The 21,709-nt window shown below is 45.6% G+C and overlaps 1 protein-coding gene across 1 annotated transcript in view; it reads left to right on the top strand.

The window, feature by feature from the left end:
* Positions 1–21,709, top strand: part of nbas (NBAS subunit of NRZ tethering complex) — a 381,349-nt gene that overhangs the window by 207,735 nt on the left and 151,905 nt on the right. The window contains exons 38-39 of the mRNA XM_072498805.1: positions 10,049–10,172; positions 13,096–13,172. Coding sequence (XP_072354906.1) covers positions 10,049–10,172; positions 13,096–13,172 — 201 coding nt within the window. The remainder of the gene's footprint in view (positions 1–10,048; positions 10,173–13,095; positions 13,173–21,709) is intronic.

The following is a 21,709-nucleotide window of genomic DNA, read 5'->3' as shown; positions in this document are numbered from 1 at the left end:
TTATATAAACTCACAGCAAGAATTTTTATCAATTACAAACATAAAAACATCCCACAGCTTCAGTAATCTATGGATAACACTTAATGACTTTCCCCTTAACTGTTCCAATTCAAAAACAAAATCCCATAAACCAAAACTCCCTTTTCAAGAGTGTGGCCCAGCACTCTGCATTCTCACTTGAATAAGACTGGCTATTCCTGAGATTCTGACCCCGTCTCACCAGCAGGTTTAAACCCTTCCGGAAAGCAAACTATATCTTAAAAGCCACCACCAAGGTGACTTTTACTGGAACAGATATTTAAAATGAAACTAGAGAGAGACAGGCCAAAACACATCTTCCTCCTTCTGAGTCCACAGCAGTCAAATGTGAAAGTGAAACCAAAAACAGCTAACAGAGCCACAGCCCAGCTCCACCCACGCAATGACATCACTGAAGCGTTGTGATACGACAAAACCTTTCTTAAAGGGACACTCCCATGACAAAATATTCTAACTGTTGAAAGAAAGTGCTGCACAAAGCAATTTTGTAGTGCATATTAGATGAAGCACATATAATAATCCAGAACGTGGTGGAATTTGGCACCTTATGGCATGGATTCCCTCATCTTTTAGCTCCAAATACTTCTGCGCTGTGAATTGCTGAAAGTGCAAATTGACAACAGTATAATCAAGGACATTTGGGACCTTGGTAAATGATGTCTATCTCCTTAACCAGTTAAATTTAACGTTCTGCTGGCAACACCATCTTGATTCCCAATGTCTAAGTACTCATGATTCTTCACAGAGTAATACAGTATAATAGAGGCTCTTTGATCCATCGAGTCCGTACTGATAAAGCTACACAAAATTTACACTCATCCTACTTCCCAGCCCTTGACCCATAGCCTTGAATGTTATGGCATTTCAAGTGTTCATCCACATACCTTTTAAAGATTGTGAGGTTCCGGCCTCTACTACTCTCCCAGGCAGTGCATTCCAGACTCCCACCACCCCCTGGGTGAAAATATTTTTCCTCAAATTCCCTCTTGCCCTTCACCTTAAAATTATGCCCCTTTGCTACTGACCCTGAAGTGGAACAGCTGCATCCTATCCACCCTGTCCACACCTCATAATCTTATACTCCTCAATCAGGTCCCCCCTCCACCTTCTCTACTCTAAAGAAAACAGCACGCACCTATCCAGCCTCTCTTCGTAGCTCAAATTCTCCATCGTCGGCAACATCCTGATGAATCTCCTCTGTAACCTTGCAGTGCAATCACATCCTTCCTATAGTGATGCGACCAGAACTGCACCCAGTACTCCAGCTGTGGGCTAACCAAAGTTTTGTACAGCTCCAACATAACCCCCCCCTCATCTCTTGTAATCAACGCCCGACTGATGAAGCAAGTGGCCCATTAGCCTTCTTAAATACCCTTTTAATCTGATCTGCTGCCTTCAGAGATCTGTGGACAAGCACCCCAAGATCCCTCTGTTCTGAGCTTTCTAGTGTCCTCCCATTCATTGAGTACTCCCTTGTCCTGTTACTCTTTCAAAAGTGCATGCCTCGCACTTTTCAGGTTTAAATTGCTCCCTTTGTACCTGCTCAGTACGAAGTCTTACAACACCAGGTTAAAGTCCAACAGGTTTGTTTCGATGTCACTAGCTTTCGGAGCGCTGCTCCTTCCTCAGGTGATTCACCTGAGGAAGGAGCAGCGCTCCGAAAGCTAGTGACATCGAAACAAACCTGTTGGACTTTAACCTGGTGTTGTAAGACTTCGTACTGTGCTCACCCCAGTCCAACGCCGGCATCTCCACATCATTTGTACCTGCTAAAAGCCTCTCTTTTCTTTCTTATCCAGTCCTGAATATTACTAGACATTCAGGGTTTTCTGGGCTTGTTGCTCCTACAGTTTATCCCAAAGGGAGCATGTTGTCCTGTACTCTCCCCATCTCCTCTTTGAACGTGCCCCACAGCTGTGCTGTAAATTTTCCACAGTCTACTTTAGCCAGATCCTGCCTTATTTTGATAAAATCTGCCTTCCAAAACCATTTTTTGCAGACCATCTTTTTCCTTTTCCATAACAAACTTAAATCGTACTGTGTTGTGATCGCTATCACTAAAACCCTCCCCTACTTCACCTCAAACTCCTGCCTGGCTTAATTTCCCAGAATTAGATCAACACTGCGCTGTCCCGTGTTGGACCTTCTAATCATTTACATAAAAAGCTCTCCTGAATACATTTCAAGAAATCCGCCCCCTCTAAACCCTTAACACTATCACAATTAATGTTGGGGAAGTTGAAATCGCCTAATATAATTACTCTTCTTATTTTTACACACCTCACTGAATTGTCTATATACCTGCACCTCCGTTGCCCGCTGACTGTTTGGGGGCCTATATATATTTTTACACTCAGCACTCTTGACAATGTTACTGCCCCCCATATTATTCCTAAGTTCTAGCCACAAAGCATCATTTGAAGACTCTTCTGAAATATCGTCCCTCCTCACTGCAGTAACTGACTCCTTAATTAATACAGCGACACCACCTCCTCTTTTACACCCTCCCCTGGCTCGCCTGAAATTTCTGAACCCCAGAATGTTGAGTTGCCAATCCTGACGCTCCTTCAACCACGTCTCTGTGATGGCAGCAATATAACACTTCCACACGTAAATATATGTCCCTAACCCATCAGTCTTATCTGTAATGCTATTAGCATTAAATAGAGGTAATCTAGCTTTGCCTCACTCCCTCAGAATTTAAAAATGCTGAACTCCTTCTGTCTTGGTTACTTTACTAGAGTGTGCTGCGTCCCTATTGAATTAATGCTCTGTGTTCCCGCCCCCTGTCGCACTAGTTTAAACTCCTCCCAACAGCACCAGCAAACCCACCTGCAAGGATGTTGTTTCATTTTGGTTCAGGTGTAGATTGTCCCACTTGTACATGTCCTTCCTTCCCCAAAAATGCTCCCAGTGATCCAGGAATCTAAAACCGTTCTTCCTGCACCAACTCTTGAGCCACACGTTCATCTGTGCAATTTTCCTATTTCTTCACTCGCGAGCATGTGTAACTGGGAGTAATCCAGAGATTGCAACCTTTTGAGGTCCTGCTTTTTACTCTGCTGCCTAGTTCCTTGAATTCTTGATGCAAGGCTTTATCCTTCATTCAACCTACATTGCTGGTATCACAACCTGTGACTTATCACCCTCCGCCTTTGGGATGTGTTGCAGCAATTGAGTGACATCACTGGCCCTAGGGAGGTAACACACCATCTTAGAGTCATATCTGCAGCTGCAGAAACACCTGTCTGTTCCCTCAACTAATGAATTCTCTATCAATGTCACTCCTCCTTCCATCTCCTTCACCTCCTGTACAGTCAAGCTGCTCGTGCCAGAAGCTTTGCTCTGACTGCAGTCCCTTCAGAAACCAGAGCAAAATCAGCTTCCAAAATGGAAGGCTGATTTGAGAGCGGGACCCCAGGGGGCTTCTGCACCATCTTCCCGTTTCTATTAGGCTGCCTGGTGGTTACCCTTCTTTCCTCCAGTCCCTTGAGCTGCGGTGTGACCACCTCGCTAAACATGCTAGCCAGATAACTCTCAGCCTCATGGATGTGCCACAGTGTCTCTCGAGCTCAGGTTTCTGCAGTTGGTAGCACTTCCTGCACATGTGGTCATCCAGAATGCCAGTAGGGTCCATGACTTTCCACTTGTGACAGGTCAAACATTCCATTCTGCTGACCTGAACCGGCCATGTCTTAAACTTGAATGTACTTCGTCTTGCTTGCTAACTTTTCAAATTACTTGGTCTTAAAAGATACTCCTCTTATCTTATTCTCTTGTCTAATTCTATTTTGGCCTACTTATCCTTATATTACTTAATATAATTGCTTGTCACCTTATTATGCTGCCGTTGGTTACTTATCCCCGGTGCTTCTCCGTTAATCTCAGAATATTACACTTTTAAAATTTTAAATTTACTACTATTTAAGGTCAGTCCTTAATGGTAGTTCCTTACCAGCCAGATCTGAGTCACCCAACCTTACTCACCCAGTCAGCTGCTTCCCTTTGCCCCGCGTCACACTCTGATTCCTGAAGTCACTCAGGGGATCCGCCCTTGGATTCAGTGAAGGTTCATTGTGCTGCTCTTTTTAAAGTGTCCCCACCACTCTGATAAGCTACTCCCCACTAGGTTTGCGCTCTCTCCGGCCTCCAGGGCTCTGTGTATCTGGGCCTCACTGCACTGCTCTTTTTTATTTTCTCCGCCGCTCCAATGTGCTGCTCCCCACCAGGTTTATGTTCTCTCTGGCCTCCAGTGTCTCTGGTCAATTCAGGCTTACTCCACCAATGACTCTTCACAAATCACTATTATGCCAGTCGGCAGTGCTGGGGCAAGCATCTGACTTGGACCTAAATTGGTAACTCCATTCACATGATACTCTCCAGGGGGTTCTGCTATAGCATTGGAACTGACTGCTGACTGTTGTATCCCTGCACGAATAGTAGGCTCATAATTGGAGAACTCCAGTCCAGAGCAGGTTTGATTACTATGCATACGTCCACTCTGCACATCAGTCATCTTGAATTTAGAGTTCTTTTTCACTTTCAGATATTCCAAGTTGCGGCAAGTTGGTATAATCTTAGGGTAAATGACACAGTTATTGTTTACTATGGTAACAAGCAGCTTGGAATCTATTTTCAGTTTCTATGTTGAGAAGAGATCCAGCAATGTTCTCAGCCACCTTCTCACTTATTGTCAATCAGCTATTTTTAATTTGGCCGCCAGTGAGTTTTTGAGCAGACAACTAAGTTTTCTGCCAAAAGTAAATTTGGTAAGAAACCCAATGATTCAGTAAAGCGTTACTTTGTTCATTTAATTGGGCATCCAAGGAATCATGTGTTCACTGACGGTATATTTAAAGCTGATATTTAGGCCTGAATGTTCGTTCCCAGGTCCTGACCCCACTGTTGGGATGAACTGCAGGTCAGGAACCCACAAATGCTTGCATTGGGCCTCAGGCAGTGATTTTGAAGGAGATGGTCAATTAAATTGCAGTTTCAGGAAACCCAAATAATTAAGCGTAGCAAGCATGTTCCAGACTCGGGAGGGCCAATTGGACGCTGTCCTGCACTAACAGATCAGAAGCCCTTCCGTCAAAGGTGGGTGTTAACAAAAAGTAGGTAGAGAGACAAATGGCACCTCCTTTCCCATTTGCTGGCCACAGATTAGGTGATTAACAGGGCCAGGAGGATGAAAGTCTTCAAACATCAGGGCAAAGGCCCGTCCATTTTTAGAATGCATCTCCCAAGTAAATTAGAATCTCCAACTCCGATGTCTACCTGCACTGCCACTCAAGGCCACCAGTGTTTTACGGACAGCATCCTAACAAGGAAAGTACTCCATATGGTGAATTGAACATAGAGTCAGGGTTGGAGAGTGCCCTTAACTGAGCCCTCAAGGAGCTGAAGAGATTACTGACCACGTTCAGAAAATACAGGTTGTGCCACCTTTTCCAAAATCACTGGGAGGTTGGACTCTGCCAGAACGCGATTTGAAGCCACAGAATTGTGACCCCGTGCAACTCTGATGCTACCCCCTCGGCCATATGGAAATTCAGCCCATAGAGTGACACTGATTCATTTTCCAAAAGCTACTTCATGGACTTGACAATTGTAGACTATGGAACTTCTCATAGCCGTGTTCTGGCAACCAAAATACACCATCTCCTGAAACTTGGGGCTGATCTATACTAACGCAAATAGCTTGAGTTGGGAAATATCCTGTTTTGACAGACCAACCTCAATAGAAAGTCCATGTCAGACCCTATTTTAGCCCTGGGGATGGGTGGGGTACAGAGAGTGGAGTCTTCCACCCAAGAAGCAGGTCAGAGACAGCCGTGGCAGGCTGGTTAAAAATCCCTGCCTTGGCTCTCTGAAACTTTGGCCCAGTTGCTTTGTTTAATATTAGGCCATCTAGCCCTCACCCCTCACAGCCCATCACCCTCCCCATCCACTCCAATGGCTCTTCATACCCTCCATGCTAATTCACGATCCGCAACCAATCTCCATGGCCGCTTAGAGCCCTCATGCCAACTCATTCTCTCCCACCCAGCGCCCTTACCGCTTAAAATATGCATCCAGTTTTCCACATGGGCAGACCTCAGGAGCCATTTTGAAATTAACTAAGTATAGTTCCCGTACCAGCCTCCCCGAACAGGCGCCGGAATGTGGCGACTAGGGGCTTTTCACAGTAACTTAATTGAAGCCTACTCGTGACAATAAGCGATTTTCATTTTTCATAAAACTCAAAATATCTATTATAACCGTCACAATATTTTTATAAAAACTCACATTCATGAAAGCCTATTCAAAGCTTCTAAGCCTCATAAAGAGCTTAATCGCTTATAAGGACAAAGCAACTTCTATTGATTACCCCACATCAGAGTGTAATAAAGTTTGAGCTGTTAATCAAGCTGTTTACTCAGGACACCCTACTGAGATAATTATAGATTTTGGAAAGCAGCCAGTCATCCATTATGGCGTAATGATAGCCCTTGGTGAATTGGCAACAAACAGGTATTGTAATTGCTAGAACATCTTTAAAAATGTATTTTTATTGAAGTTTTCACGTTTTTAAAAATAATTATATAAAAACAAAGGAAAAAGAGAAAAAATCCATAGGTATCAAAATGTAAAACAGGGACAGCACATAACAAAAGTCATTGTCAACAAAGCAAAAATAAGACTCTGTGAGTTGGGGACAAAATCCCAACGTGTTCCTCTCACGAATACATTTGTCTGCACCAAACAGGGTACAGGCAACAACACAGAGCTGCATCATACCCGTAGCTTTAGAACACAAATAACAGACGACTAAAAAAAAGCTCCCAAGAACCCCAAGTTATAGGGCATTACACTGACGCCCACGATACAATCAAACTCCCTTCCAGGCACAGGACAGAGCAGACAATCATCATACAACTACAAGACAGTAAAGAGAGGGCCGAGTACCACACTCTCAAGGAAGTCTCAAACCTCAAACCTTGAACCCAGGGTCTCCCATGGAAAATTAAGAAAAGATTACACAATAAGACAAACCTCAAGCAAGGCACTAGCTATCAAAACCCACCCACAAGGACGTGGGGAAGAACAAGCCACTGGACCATCAACCAACAACACACACTCTCAGGGAGCACTAGAGCAGCCATAAGACACAATGCCAAGCTGTAAAAGGGGAATCCCGACCCAGGGAGATGGGGGGCTGTCGGGGCACCGAAACGGGTGGGGGAGGCCCCTTGGGAGGGAGGGCCAGCCCAATTCCCCCCAGCCCGAGGGAACAAAATCCGACAACCAAGACCACTCAGAAGAAAGGAGTAGGGCTACCACAGGACCATATCAAAAAGGCCTGCTTATTTAACCATGACACAATGCCCCACCATCTAAACATCCCCCCACAGGCTCAGGTGACAACCAAGAACAAAATGAAGTACTCCGTGGAAGCCACACTTCCAGGATCTCTCAGAAAAGAGAAAGAGACAAAGGGAAAGAACAAGAACTGTCAGAACTATTTGTGCAAATGGCAGACTGCACGGTGGCACAGTGGTTAGCACTGCTGCCTCACAGCACCAGGAACCCAGGTTCGATTCTGGTCTTGAGTGACAGTCTGTGTGGAGCTTGCACATTCTCCCCGTGTCTGCTTGGGTTTCCTCCTGGTGCTCCGGTTTCCTCCCACTGTCCAAAGTTGTGCAGATTAGATGGATTGGCCATGCTAAATTGCCCTTTGTGTCTAAAGATTAGGTGGGGGGCTATGGATTTGCAGAGGAGTGGGTCTAGGTAGGGCCACCTGCACTGTAAGGATTCTATGATTCTTCTATGATCTGGCCTGGCTACTGCCCAAGTCCAGTAAAAATGGATAAGAGCTCAGCACCGTCATAAAAGACTCCTGATAACCTGACCGCAGGAACTTCCACATAACCCCAGCACTTTCACACCATCGAAATTGCATCAGCCCAATCCTAATCATGATGATATACTACTTCCCCCACCTGGGAAAAAGAGACAAATTGGCCCTAACCAATGAGAAACCTCAGCATTGAGAAAGGAGAAGTATCAAGACACCAAAATCGCAGGCGCCTCTCCAGACAGGGTTCCCCACCACCCCAACTCACCTGCCCTCCCAGATGGGGGAGCGGAAAACCCCGCCTCCCAGGGGGTGGGGTGAGACCCAGCCGGATCACAGAATTATCATCCCAAAAGGGGTACTCAGGGCCTCAGAAAACTTGTCTTCAGAAAAGTACTAACAGCAGCAAAAACAGCAGAAAGAGAGGCATGTCTCAAGAGTAAAGACTGATACGATCTTCGGGAAAAGACAAATATAACTTGGATGTACTTCTGAGGCTGTATAAGGCTCTGGTCAGACCCCATTTGGAGTATTGTGAGCAGTTTTGGGCCCTGTATCTAAGGAAGGATGTGCTGACCTTGGAAAGGGTCCAGAGGAGGTTCCCAAGAATGATCCCTGGAATGAAGAGCTTGTCGTATGAGGAACGGTTGAGGACTCTGGGTCTGTACCCATTGGAGTTTAGAAGGGTGAGGGGGGATCTTATTGAAACTTACAGGATATTGCGAGGCCTGGATAGAGTGGATGTGGAGAGGATATTTCCACTCGTAGGAAAAACTAGAACCAGAGGGCACAGTCTCAGACTAAAGGGACGAATCTTTAAAACCGAGGTGAGAAAGACTTTCTTCAGCCAGAGGTGATGAATCTGTGGAACTTTTTGCCACAATGCCTACTCACCAGAACAGAGGCGGTGAACAACCCAGGGTCCGGCCTTGGGATGACTCGCTCCGCTACCTCCAACACCTCACAACCGACATCCGGAATAGGACAACACAGGATTATTGACTGGAAGACTACACTAACCCAGGCATAGAATACTGGATTAAATGTGCTCCATCGAACTTAATTTGCCATGCCTCCAGATCGAGATTCACAAATAAATTGCACCCAATTCTCGAACTCAACTGGGAACTTCTACAATGCCTCAGCTCAGCAACTGGATTCAGCAGCACTCCTCTCTTGTTCCCCTACTCTCTCTCTCCTGACTCAAATCAGGATGGACGACAGGCTGTCACCAGGTACATTGCCTCCATAAAAACTCCTGGAATTGGGCCTTGCCTACCTGTGCTTCAGAGCCAAGATTTCTAGCCAAAACAGCATCTTTGTTGGTTCCCAACCTCCGTCGAGGCACACCACCCTCCAGGCTGGAGCCCGCTCAAAGGCAACTGTGCCACTAAAGGCAGGGGCCCACCCGAACTCCTTTCAGCCACCATGAATAAGCAAAGATTTAAACATCCTACTCGGCTTTATCATGCAAACACACCAACCAACAATTCTCGGAACATAAACCAAGAAAATACAAAAGAAATCTGCACAAGGATGAAAAGACAATTGAAGATGAGCAGAACCAGAGCTCATGAAAACGCAGCTGCTCCTGTGCTCGTATTATGTCTACAACAACTTTATTTTCAAATATCACTAACACGGCCTGTTTGTTTTATTTTTAAAGGACTAAAGTTTAAAATAACTTCACATAATGACCGTTCTACAGACCTTATCCACCCTTCAAGAGCATTTTCATTTGCTCTAAAAATTCATAATTCCCACACTGCTGATTAAAACCCTTGCTGCAGTACAAGTGGGGTCTGTTTCAACTCAACACCGAGTCAAATAGCCCTGGTAACTTGGGGTTCCCCTCATGTGTGAGTCATGCTCCGCCCCCTTCCCTGACCAGCTAAAATGCAATCTGGCGGAAATAGGGGCAGGACTTTGCACCCCAGTCCTGCCTGTCATTTTTAAAGGTCCACAGAGTTTCCACACCTCCACAAAAAAACAGGCCTTCATAGTTTCCAGCAATGCGTAAAGAGTGATGAGTAAGGAAGGACGAAAGGTTGTGTTCATTATTCGATGCATTGTGTCCACCAAACAATCCTCCTGGGCTTTGCAGGTGGCTCAGATAGTAATATTTAATTTTATTCGTCTCTGACACTCCAAATAATTTTTTCTTTTACGCAGGATGAAATAAACTATGCTAGCTACAAGTACAGTGCTCTGGAGAACTTTGCAGAAGTTTTGCTGAGAGCTGGGAAACTATCTGAAACCAAAAGTGAAGGGGGAAATCTATTTCCTGCAACAGAAGGTAACATTTACCCTCAGTGTCACATATTGAACATGTATTAGGTTTTACACCATGTTCAGTTCTGAAACTTTTGTTTACTTGTGCCACAGAAGTGTTACTGAAAGCATTACAAATTACATTTAGGTATATCCCTTAATATATTATACATGTGTATATATAATGACAAAAAATTATGTAGTGCAGACATGAGATCAAAAATATTACTTTATCCAGCTATATAATGCACCTTTGTGAACGATACGTTTTAAAAACATGTATGAAGGAAACCATCCTTATTTTCCATTTATTGCTAATGTAAGCTATTGACCATTTACAGTTTTGAAAAATATATCAAACTCATGGCAAGCTGTCACTTTTGGGGAAAACATTTTGTAGTTAATAATGTAGTGGCAAAAGGTTTGTTAACGAACTGTTTTTCCACGTGATCTTTTTGTTTTCAGCCCATTGATGGCAGAATATTCTGTTGTTATTGGAAAGCAATAGATGAAAAATGAGAAACACTCTTAACAAGGCAGTTGAATTATCTTACTTATTTCCTAACATGTCATTAAAATAAAGTGTGGTGATCATGTGCGATGTGTGTATGCTTGTATGTACATGTATTGTCTGAATTATGCATCATGTGTGAGTCAGCTAGTTAATTCAATGTCTGATTATTGGGTCGCACTGAATTTTATGTGGAAAAAAGGTGATTCATTTGAGATCTAAAATGATTTAAATAACAGCAAAGCTTGATGCTATCCTTGGATGTTGTTTACTCAGTAAGTTTATTCTGATTCTAGCTCTTATTTGGCTATTTCATGTAGATTTCAAAATACACTGAAACATAATTATAAAACGAAGTCTTACAACACCAGGTTAAAGTCCAACAGGTTTGTTTCGATGTCACTAGCTTTCGGAGCGCTGCTCCTTCCTCAGGTGATTCACCTGAGGAAGGAGCAGCGCTCCGAAAGCTAGTGACATCGAAACAAACCTGTTGGACTTTAACCTGGTGTTGTAAGACTTCGTACTGTGCTCACCCCAGTCCAACGCCAGCATCTCCACATCATAATTATAAAAGGAATACTACTTTTGTGGGGTTTATTTAAATTTCCTGCTCATTAGATAATATAGCCCATCTGGTTCTTTAGGGAAGAAAATCTGCCAACCTTACCTGTTCTGGCCTACATGTGATTCCAGACCCAAAGCAATGTGGTTGACTTCTACCTGCCCCTCAAGGGCAATTAGGATGGGCAATAAATGCTGGCACAACCTGCGACACCCACTTCCCATGAGTGAATAAAAACAAAATTACCATTATGATTTCAAGAAACAAAACTGCTAGATTAATTATTATCCATTCAGAGTTTATATGATGTGGAAGGCATACAATTTTATGTTTGTAAGAGAATTGAATAATTTCCATGGAATCTCTAATATCTAATTGATGAGCCTTCACCTGTTTAAATTATAGTTCAATTGCTAGTCATTTAAAACCGTGGAGTGCCAGAAACTGCTTTTCAATAAATCATCCTTTGATTAAAAACCCTTTTCAATAATGGGGGTTGATATCTTCAATGGATTTAGGAAACAAGTCATTTTCTAGGTATGTTAATCATTTGTCATCCAATCTAATTTGTTTCTTGTGCAAAACTATTGTGCAACTATTACAAAAGACCAAAGCATTTTATTACTGTAAATTGGTCATGAGTTTTTTTTAAGTTGCTTGTCCGGTGCTATTTGAGAAATAATGTTATCGGACAACATTCTTAGGAACCAATCAATAGCTTTTTCTTTAAAATAAAAAGTTCATTTGTGAGCAAATCTGAAAATAATGTTCAATTGGATTTCATTTTGTGCCTTAAGGAACAATCACTAGATAGCCTTATCTGGATGAACAATCTCTAGGTATAGGATTTCCTGCATGAAAATCAGAAATTATGACTTTTTTAAGAAAAGACAATTCGAGAGAACTGGGTGGCACAGCAGATTCAAATACTAGCTTTTAATTTTAAATGCATGGGCGTAATCCATTAAAGATTGACGGGATGAAGTGCCACATCAGTTGGTATCAGGTGAAATAATTGTTGGCAAATTGAGCCTAGTTCTCGTGGACGTGACCTCTAACACAAAAATATCTCATTCAGAGTTCCTTTACTGATCTCACTCAACTCCTGACTTACAGTGGTTGCTATGAGAAATAGAAATATCTCACAGCGCAGTAGGGATTCATTTTTTGGAGCTAAGTTTCCTTTTCAGAGCAGTGAGAAGGATTGATCTTCTGTTTTGATGTTCTTTCTTTCAGTGCAGGGTGGATTAGACAAAATGGGAAATTCTGTCCTCCAGTCGAGTCTTCCTCATTTGGCCAACACTAACAACCAAAACAAATCCGGTTTTTCATCATTCTCCTCACTGCTATTTATGGAACTCTGCAATTTCATTGCATTGCATAACTCCTCTGTGCTTTGGAATGTACCTGATATAATGTTTTGTTATGTTTCTCAGAAAGATCCCAAAGCACGTTGAAGTGTCAGGCAGGAGGAATTTGGTTAAAGCAGGTTTCCACAAACAGGAATGAGATAAATGAGCTGTTTGAGACCAGTACCTGCCTAGACTAATGAGAAGCAGTGTTGAGTTACTTCTGGCTCAACTTGCTCACCGATAAAGCAAAAGAAGGGATGTGTACATCCATGTTCAGAGCCCAGCTTGATTAAAATGTTAATGTTCGAGAAAAACCCAAAGGACATAGATTCCAAAAAAGCTCAAGAAAATTGTGAAATGGAGGTTAATAATGAATTCTACTGAGAGGTTAGCCGCTTTGTGCCATTCAGTTATGCTAACAATTGGGACACAAATTTTATTATGAGTTGATTTTACTGGATTATTGAGGATTACTAAAATCATCTATCTTATTTATTTTTAATTCTCTACTTTCTTTTGACAGTTCTTTTGCAACTAGCCAGCGATGCTTTACCCAAGGATATGGCCCTAGCCCTAGCCTACCTTCTGGCCTTACCTCAGGTAAAATATTTAAAATTCTACTTGGGCACGTAATGTGCAGTTTTAAAAGAATGCTACAGGTAAAGCTTTACTGTAGCTTTACCTTTATATTTCTGTAACCCCTTGAAGCCTTCACTTGAAAATAAATTATGCCCCGCTTAATCTTTTTTGAAGTTTTTACAGACAATGATCGCTCAGTTCGTTGTTTAGCTATTGCGGGAGAGAGGAGACTGAAACATAGTTTCTGTTTTTGGTCTCCGCTCCTAACAATCAGTAGAGGGAGATGAGTTCAAATATTTGAGAGTAATGTTTCCATGTAGGCTTATCTTGGACACAATGACCTGTCAAAAATAATGGGCTGGATTCTCCGTTTCTGAGGCTACGTACCGGCGCAAACGGAGAATCCACGGGAGGTTGACGACAGGAAAATCGGTGTGAACCCCTCACCGATTCCAGTGCCGGTGATGGACTAGCACAGGCGCCGCATGAAACTCCCACTGATTGCGCTGAAAATGGCCGGGTCCCGGGCTGACGACCTGCACCGGTCGCACCATAAAACATGGCGCCGGCCATATGTGAACCCTAACCCGCCACCCCACAGGCCACCCCCCCCCCCCCCCCCCCCCCCAAAGCCCGAGCAGAAGTCCCCTCGGCACGGATCCCGGCTGAATGTGGCGGTGCTGGACACTGTCCGCAGCCGGCAAGCCATGTTCCTGACCGCTGGGACTATACGTGGTCTGCGCCGTCGGGAATGTGGCCCAATGGGGGTGGGGCATCGTGGGTGGGCCGGCTGATGATGCGGCAACGGCGTTGAAACAGCGCACGTCACGATGACGATGAGTGGAGATTGGAGGGGGTGGAGCATGGCGAACTGGCATTGACCCTGATTCCAGTTTCGGAATCCATTCTCCTCCCGGGCGCCGATCACAATTTTGGTGACAGGCTATGGAGAAGACAGCCCAATATGTTCCTCAAACCCGTATTCAAACAAAATAATTAAATACAAAAAAATGTTGTTGAAGTGATTGTGTGGTGCAGTGTTTTAAATTTCTGCAGCTCGGGTTTGAATACAACTCATCTTACAGGTAGAAATTTTCATTCTAATGACCTGTACTGATCTTGACAACTTAGTGAGCTGTATCAACTCTGTACTTAGTTGATGTCCACATTATAAAACTGATCATACCTCAGCACTTAAGCTGATAATATATCCCTTAGCGAAAGTATAAAATGCTAGTGAAGAAGGCAAATATTGCACTGGAGTTGAGACTTTTCACCAAACTGTTTTAAGTCTGAACTTGCATTGTTTCTATTGATATGCAAAACATGGCAAAAATAAGTTTATTAACTTCAACATAACTTTTGAATACATCAAATCGATTAAACATTAGAGGGGCTCTGTTTCTCCTGCTATACTTGTGTCAAATGACTTTGCCAACCACAGTAGTTAAACTACCCATTGAACGTCATAGTCTCACCTGCCCTATTTTGATCATCTCTTCAAAAAATTACAACCACCCCCTCCAAATACTGACTTGCATTCTTGTGACTCTGGCCTCTTTTGTATCACCCCGTCTTTCATCCTGAAAGCTCACCCCTTTCACCAAGCTTTCAGTAACCACTCCTAATATCTCCTCCTTTGCTCAGTGTCCAATTATTCTGAAACAGCTCTTGCTCTTTTTCCATTGCCCTGTAAATTAAACTTTGGTGAAAGACAAAATCATATTTTTTCCACATTAGAATCCCTATTTAAAGATGCCTTCCGGTGGTGACATGTAGGTGTAGGCCGCACGTTAGGTGGCTCCCGCTATAGTCTCAGGTGTTGGGACTTTTATGCCCGGTTTCAGGGGTACTTTGTGAATGAGTTGGTGTGGAAAGTTGCAACAAGGGTATGAAATGTCGAAGACCCAGAAGAAGGGGGCGAGCGAAGTCCGCCGTCCGAGTTGGTGAGTCCTGCAGGAAGAAAGATGACAGGTGCTGGGTCACTGGATGGGACCGCTCTCCTCGCAGTGGAAACTCTGACCGAGGTGATGCCGGGGAAGTTCGAGAGACTGATTGCCAAGCATGTGAAGGTGCTGTGGAGGGAGATGACGGTTGCGATGAAAGAGTGGGTGGAGGAGGCGATGGCACCGGTAAAGGGAGCAGTGATGAAGGCGTCGGTCGAGGTGCGAGAGCAAGGAGAGAAGTTGAAGGGGGTGGAGGAGGCATTGTTGCAGCACAGTGACCAGTTCAGGTAGATGGGTGAGGAGCTGCGGAGCGTGGAGGTGGCCAACAAAGGGCTCAGCTAAGGGGGAGGACTAAGAGAGCAAGTCAAGGAGACAAAATCTGCAGATCATGGGCCTGCCTGAGGTGGTGGAGGCCCGAGGCCGACCAAGTACTTCACAAAGATGCTGACAGAGTTTATGGAGGAGGGAGAATAACCCTCCCGCTATGAGTTGAATAGAGCTCATCAGTCACTCAGACCAAAGACTAAAGCAAATGATCCACTGAGGGAAGCTATAATCTGCTTTCATAAGTTCCATGTGAAGGAGAAGGTCTCGAGTTCAGCGAAGCAGAGACGAGGTCAAGTGGGAAGGTATTGGTATACGATTAAATCAAGATCTGACGGTGGAGCTGGCGAGAATGTGGGCGGGTGAGGTGGCAACGTATAACAGTGGTGTGAGGTTCAGGGTGGTCTACCTTGCAAAGTTGAGAGTGACGCACAACTTGAGGGATTTCTATTTCGAGACCGATGGAGGCGCCAGAGGCGTTGCTGAAGGACTGGGAATGAAATGAGTGTTGGGACGTGGTCGGTTTGAGGGGATGGGGATTGTGGGGTTTTTCTTTTGAAGGGTTTCTATTTGATGCGAGTTTTTGATTTTTCTGACTTTTGAATGGGGGAGGTAGTTTACCTTTGTTTATATTTGTTCACACATGCATTGGGTTTTAGGTTTATGACTTTGTTCTGTGGGTGGTTTTGTACTGTTCTTTAATATGAGGGAGTTGGGGGATTGTTGGGATATGTGGTGCAAGATGGTGAAGTTTCAGATAATAATCTTATAATATTTTATTAGTGACACAAGTAGGCTTACATTAACACTGCAAAGAAGTTACTGTGAAAAGCCTCTAATCGCCACATCCCGGCGCCTGTTCGGGTACACTGAGGGAAAATTCAGAATGTCCAATTCACCTAAAAAGCACATCTTTTGGGACTTGTGGGAGGAAACCAGCACGCCCAGAGGAAACCCATGCAGACACGGGGAGAACGTGCAGACTCCGCATAGACAGTGACCCAAGCGAGAATCGAACCTGGAACCCAGGTGCTGTGAAGCAACAGTGCGAACCACTGTGCGACTGGAGGAGGTGGTGGCTGATCAGGGGGGCAGGAACGTGCTAGTGACGAGTGCATTAGAGGGGAGGTTGGTGACGCTGGTGAGCGTATATGGTCAAAACTGGAACGATGCAGGGTTTGTGAGGGGCGTGCTGGGTGCCATCCTGGTGTTGGCTACTCATGAGCTGATAATAGGGGGGGACTGGAATGTAGTGTTGGAACTGATGGTGGACAGATCTTAGCCGCGCTCACTGATCCAGCTGAGGAGGGTGAAAATGTTGGCTGAGTTCATGAGAGAGATTTAAAGAGTTGATCTGTGGTGGTTTTTGCATCCAAGGGATCAAGAGTATTCGTTTTTCTCCTTGGTGCAAAAGGTGTATTCGAGGATAGAGTTTTTTGTGGTGGGAAAAGTGCTGATGTCTGGGGCTAAGAGGTCGGAGCACCCAGCAATTATGATTTCCGATCTTGCTCTGCATTTGATGGATGTGGTTTTAGAGAAGGGGGCAGCCCAGAGGCCGGGTTTGAGAATGGATTAGGGGCTATTTGCGGACCGGAGTTTCTGTGACACGATTGGGAAAGTAACTGAGGTGTGTGTGGGGTTTAATTTCACGGGGGAGGTCTTGGGTCGGTGGTCTGGGAGGCTCTGAAGGCAGTGGTGAGAGGGGAGGTGATCTCATTTCAGGCTAAGATGAATAGGAAGGAATGCCGATGATAGAAAGGATTTTGGAGGTAGATGGGAGGTACGCAGGGGACCTAGACCAGGGTCTCCTGACAAAGAGGAAGGGGTTGCAGGCGGCGTTCGACCTATTGTCTACGGGGAAAGCAGTGCGTCAGTTGAGAAGGGCGAGAAGAGCCACCTATGAGCATGGGGAGAAGGCAGGGCATTGGTTGGTGGCTCAGCTCTAGCTCCAGAGGGAGGTCGCGGCGAGGGAGATAGTTCGGGTGCTGAACAAGGCGGTGAGGAGTTGGCTCCAGATAAGATTAATAAAGCGTTTGCAGAATTTTATAGGGACCTGTATAGGTCGAAGGAGGTGTGGGAGATGAGGGAGTTACTAGGTGGGGTGGAATGTCCAATGTAGGGAGAGGCGGAGAGAGCAGGGTTGGAGGAGTTAATTGGGGAGCAGGAGGTGAAGCTGGCGATTGGGAGGTTGCAGGCAGGGAAGGCGGTGAGGCCCGGTGGGTTCCCGCTCAACTTTTATAAAGAATCTAAGGACAAGTTGGCGTCGTTGATGGTGGGAATGTTTGAGGACACATTGAGTGTCTTGCCGCAAACAATGGGGGAGGCTTCCATCTCGTTGTTGTTACAGAAGGACAAGGATCCGGTGGCGTGTGGGTCATATAGACCCATATCTCTGCTGAATATAAATGCCAACATACGGGAAAAGGTGTTGGCGGTAAGGTTGGAAGGGTGTCTCCCAAAGGTGATCTGGGAGGACCAGACGGGGTTTGTAAAAGAAAACAACTGTTGTTGAATATGAGGAGGTTGTTGAATGTGGTGCTTTCTCCCGCAGAGGGGAGGGAGATTGATGTGGAGAAGGCATTTGACCGGTGTGGTGTGGAGTTATTTGATGGCGGTACTGGAGAAATTTGGGATTGGGCCGATGTTTGTGGCGTGGGTGCAGCTGCTATATAAGGAGCCAATGGCAAGCATATGTACAAACAGTATGAATTCAAGGTATTTTGTATTACATCGGGACATGAGGCAGGAATGCCCCATGTCTCCCCCGCTTTTGCTTTGGCTATAGAGCCCATGGCCATTGCACTGAGTAGCTTGGGGTTGTGGAAGGGGAAAATGGGGGTGAGGGGGTGGAACATAGGGTGTCTCTATGTGCAAATGATCTGCTGATGTATATTTTGGAACCGAGCATGCCGGTGGGGATTATAATGGGGTTGCTCATGAAATTCCGGAGATTTTCAGGTGGGCCAGGGTTTAGAGAACACCAAAGTATGTCATGGAGTTCACCTGACGTACAACTGTTTATAGATTTTGGTTATGAGGAGCACAAGGACCTACTCTTCAGGTGTTATGCAACAGAGGCCTTAAGCACTTGTAATCAAAAACGTTTATTCTGCAAATTCAGTTAACATTTTAGAAACATACAGGAAACATTTTTATCAACTACAAATATAAATACCCCACACAGCTATAGAACTCTATATATAGCCCTTAATAACTTCTCTTGACTGTTTCAATCAAGTATCAACATCCATAAACCAAAACACCCATTTTTCATAAAACAGTTGGTTTGAATTACTTACAGACAACATGTATCACTTTGAAGTTATCAGGTGATCTGGTGACACCATTTTAACATGCAGAGAGACCAGCGAAGCCGTCTTTTGTCTGAATCCAGCTTCCAACTGTCTAAACTGAAAATAAAACTCAGAGCCACAAACAGCTTCCAGCTCAAAACGAAAGTAAAAACCAGAGCCACCGCCCAGCTCCACCCACACGATGACATCACTGCAGCCTTTTAAGAAGATATAGTTCTTAAAGGGACATTCCCATGACACAGGGTACAAACGTAATTAAAGGATAGGGGGAATCACAGATTCGAGACGGGGAGGCTGGATGAGAGGTTTCAGAGATGGGAGGAGAGGGGGATTAAGGAAATGACAATTTGCGAGTTTGGAGGAGCTGGGACAGAAGTACGGATTGGCGCAGGGGGAAGGGTTTAGGTGAATGCAGGTCTGAGATTTTGCGAGGAAGGATTTTCCGACCTTCCCGATAGTGTCGGCATCCTCGTTGTTGAAGTACTGTTGTGGGTGGCGGGTGTTGGAGAAGGGGGTGGTAACGGCAATTTATGGGAGGATTCTGGAGGAAGATAGGGGGCGTCATTCTCCGAACCCCCGCCGGGTCGGAGAATGGCCGTTGGCCGCTGTGAATCCCGCCCCCGCCGAAGTCTCCGCTCCCGGAGATTGGGCGGGGGCGGGAATCCGGTTGGCGGGACCCCCCGCTGGATTCTCCGGCCCGGATGGACCGAAGTCCCGCCCAGGAATTGCCTGTCCCGCCGACGTAAATCAAACCTGGTATTTACTGGCGGGACCAGGCGGCGTGGGCGGGCTCCGGGGTCCTGGGGGGGGGGCGCGGGGCGATCTGACCCCGGGGGGTGCCCCCACGGTGGCCTGACCCGCGATCGGGGTCCACCGATCCGCGGGCGGGCTTGTGCCGTGGGGGCACTCTTTCCCTTCCGCCTCCGCTACGGCCTCCACCATGGCGGAGGCGGAAGAGACTCTCCCCACTGCGCATGCGCGGGAAACTGACAGCGGCCGCTGACGCTCCCGCGCATGCGCTGGGAAACTGACAGCAACCGCTGACGCTCCCGCGCATGCGCCGCATTTCCGCGCCAGCTGGCGGGGAAACAAACGCCATTTCCGCCAGCTGGCGGGGCGGAAATCCCTCCGGCGTCGGCCTAGCCCCTCAATGTTCGGGCTAGGCCGCCAAAGATGCGGAGCCTTCCGCACCTTTGGGCCGGCGCGATGCCCGTCTGATTGGCGCCGGCTTTGGCGCCAGTCGGCGGACATCCCGCCGTTGGGGGAGAATTTCGCCCCTGGTATCCAACTTTTTGACTCTGGTTGTATATTGCTGGGGCTGTTTTGTTGTTGTTTTCTTTTTTTTTCTGTTTGCATGGTGAAAAAGATGAAAATATGACGAATAAAAAGATTTTTTAAGAAACTTAATTTAGAGACGAGTGAGTATTTTGTAGTCTCCCCCTGGGAGTGGAAGTCTGGCTGGATGAGACCTAGAAGCGTCTCATTTTAGGTATTTGGGGGTGCAGGTGGTCTGGGACTGGGCAGGCCTTCGGAAGTTTAATTTCACTAGTTTGATGGGGAGGGCGAAGTCGGATTTGTCGAGATGGGACAATCTTCCCTCTGTCGTTGGCGGGCTGGGTGCAGGCAGTTAAAGTGAATGTTTTGCCACGATTCCTGTTTTTGTTTCAGTATCTGCCAGTTTTTGTTCAGGGCCATGGACAGGTTGATTTCCTTGTTTGTTTGGGGGGGGGGGGGAGGTGGCCAGGATTAGGGGTGTGATACAGCAGAGGGGACAGCAGGCAGGGGAGGGGAGGATTAGACTTGGAACATAATAAGAACGAGGAGTAGGCCATCTGGCCTCTCGAGCCTGCTCCGCCATTCAATGAGATCATGGCTGATCTTTTGTGGACTCAGCTCTGCTTTCCGGCCCGAACACCATAACCCTTAATCCCTTTATTCATCAAAAACTATCTATCTTTATCTTAAAAACATTTAATAAAGGAGCCTCTACTGCTTCACTGGGCAAGGAATTCCATAGATTCACAACCCTTTGGGTGAAGAATTTCCTCCTAAACTCAGTCCTAAATCTACTTCCCCATATTTTGAGGCTATGCCCCCTAGTTCTGTTTTCACCCGCCAGTGGAAACAACCTGCCCACATCTATCCTATCTATTCCCTTCTTAATTTTATATGTTTCTATAAGATCCGCATCCTTCTAAATTCCGCGTACAGTCCCAGTCTACTCAACCTCTCCTCGTAATCCAGCCCCTTCAGGTCTGGGATTAACCTAGTGAATCTCCTCTGCACACCCTCCAGCGCCAGCACGTCCTTTCTCAGGTAAGGAGACCAAAACTGAACACAATATTCCAGGTGTGGCCTCACTAACACCTTATACAATTGCAGCATAACCTCCCTAGTCTTAAACTCCATCCCTCTAGCAATGAAGAACAAAATTCCATTTGCCTTTTTAAAAAAATATATTTTTATTCTCCTTTTTCACATTTGCTCCCGCATTTACACCTGTCTACAATAAACAATAATCAGCAACAGATATGTCAATCCCCATAACAATAACAACTATTTATGAATAGGATGGGAATAGAGGGATACGGACCCAGGAAGTGTAGAAGATTGTAGTTTAGTCGGGCAGCATGATCGGCACGGGCTTGGAAAGCCGAAGGGCCTGTTCCTGTGCTGTACATTTCTTTGTTCTTTGTTGTTCTTTGATACCATCCTCCCACCAACCCCTAAACATCAGCCCGCATGTTTACATAAACAAATGACAAAAAGGAATCAGGGATTACCCATAGTCACCCTTAATATACACAGCCCCCCCCCCCCCCCGTTCGATGTTATCCAATTCTTGAAAGTGCATAATAAATAGTGCCCATGACTTGTAGAACCCCTCCGAGCTTCTCCTCAGTTCGAACTTAACCTTCTCAAGGGTCAAGTATTCCAACAGGTCCCCCCGCCACGCCAGGGCACTGGGTGGAGA

Source organism: Scyliorhinus torazame, chromosome 4, assembly GCF_047496885.1.
Source record: "Scyliorhinus torazame isolate Kashiwa2021f chromosome 4, sScyTor2.1, whole genome shotgun sequence".
In the NCBI taxonomy this organism is placed as follows: Eukaryota; Metazoa; Chordata; class Chondrichthyes; order Carcharhiniformes; family Scyliorhinidae; genus Scyliorhinus; species Scyliorhinus torazame.
The sequence above is the reverse complement of the archived record's forward strand: the minus strand, read 5'-3'. Positions and strand labels throughout refer to the sequence as shown.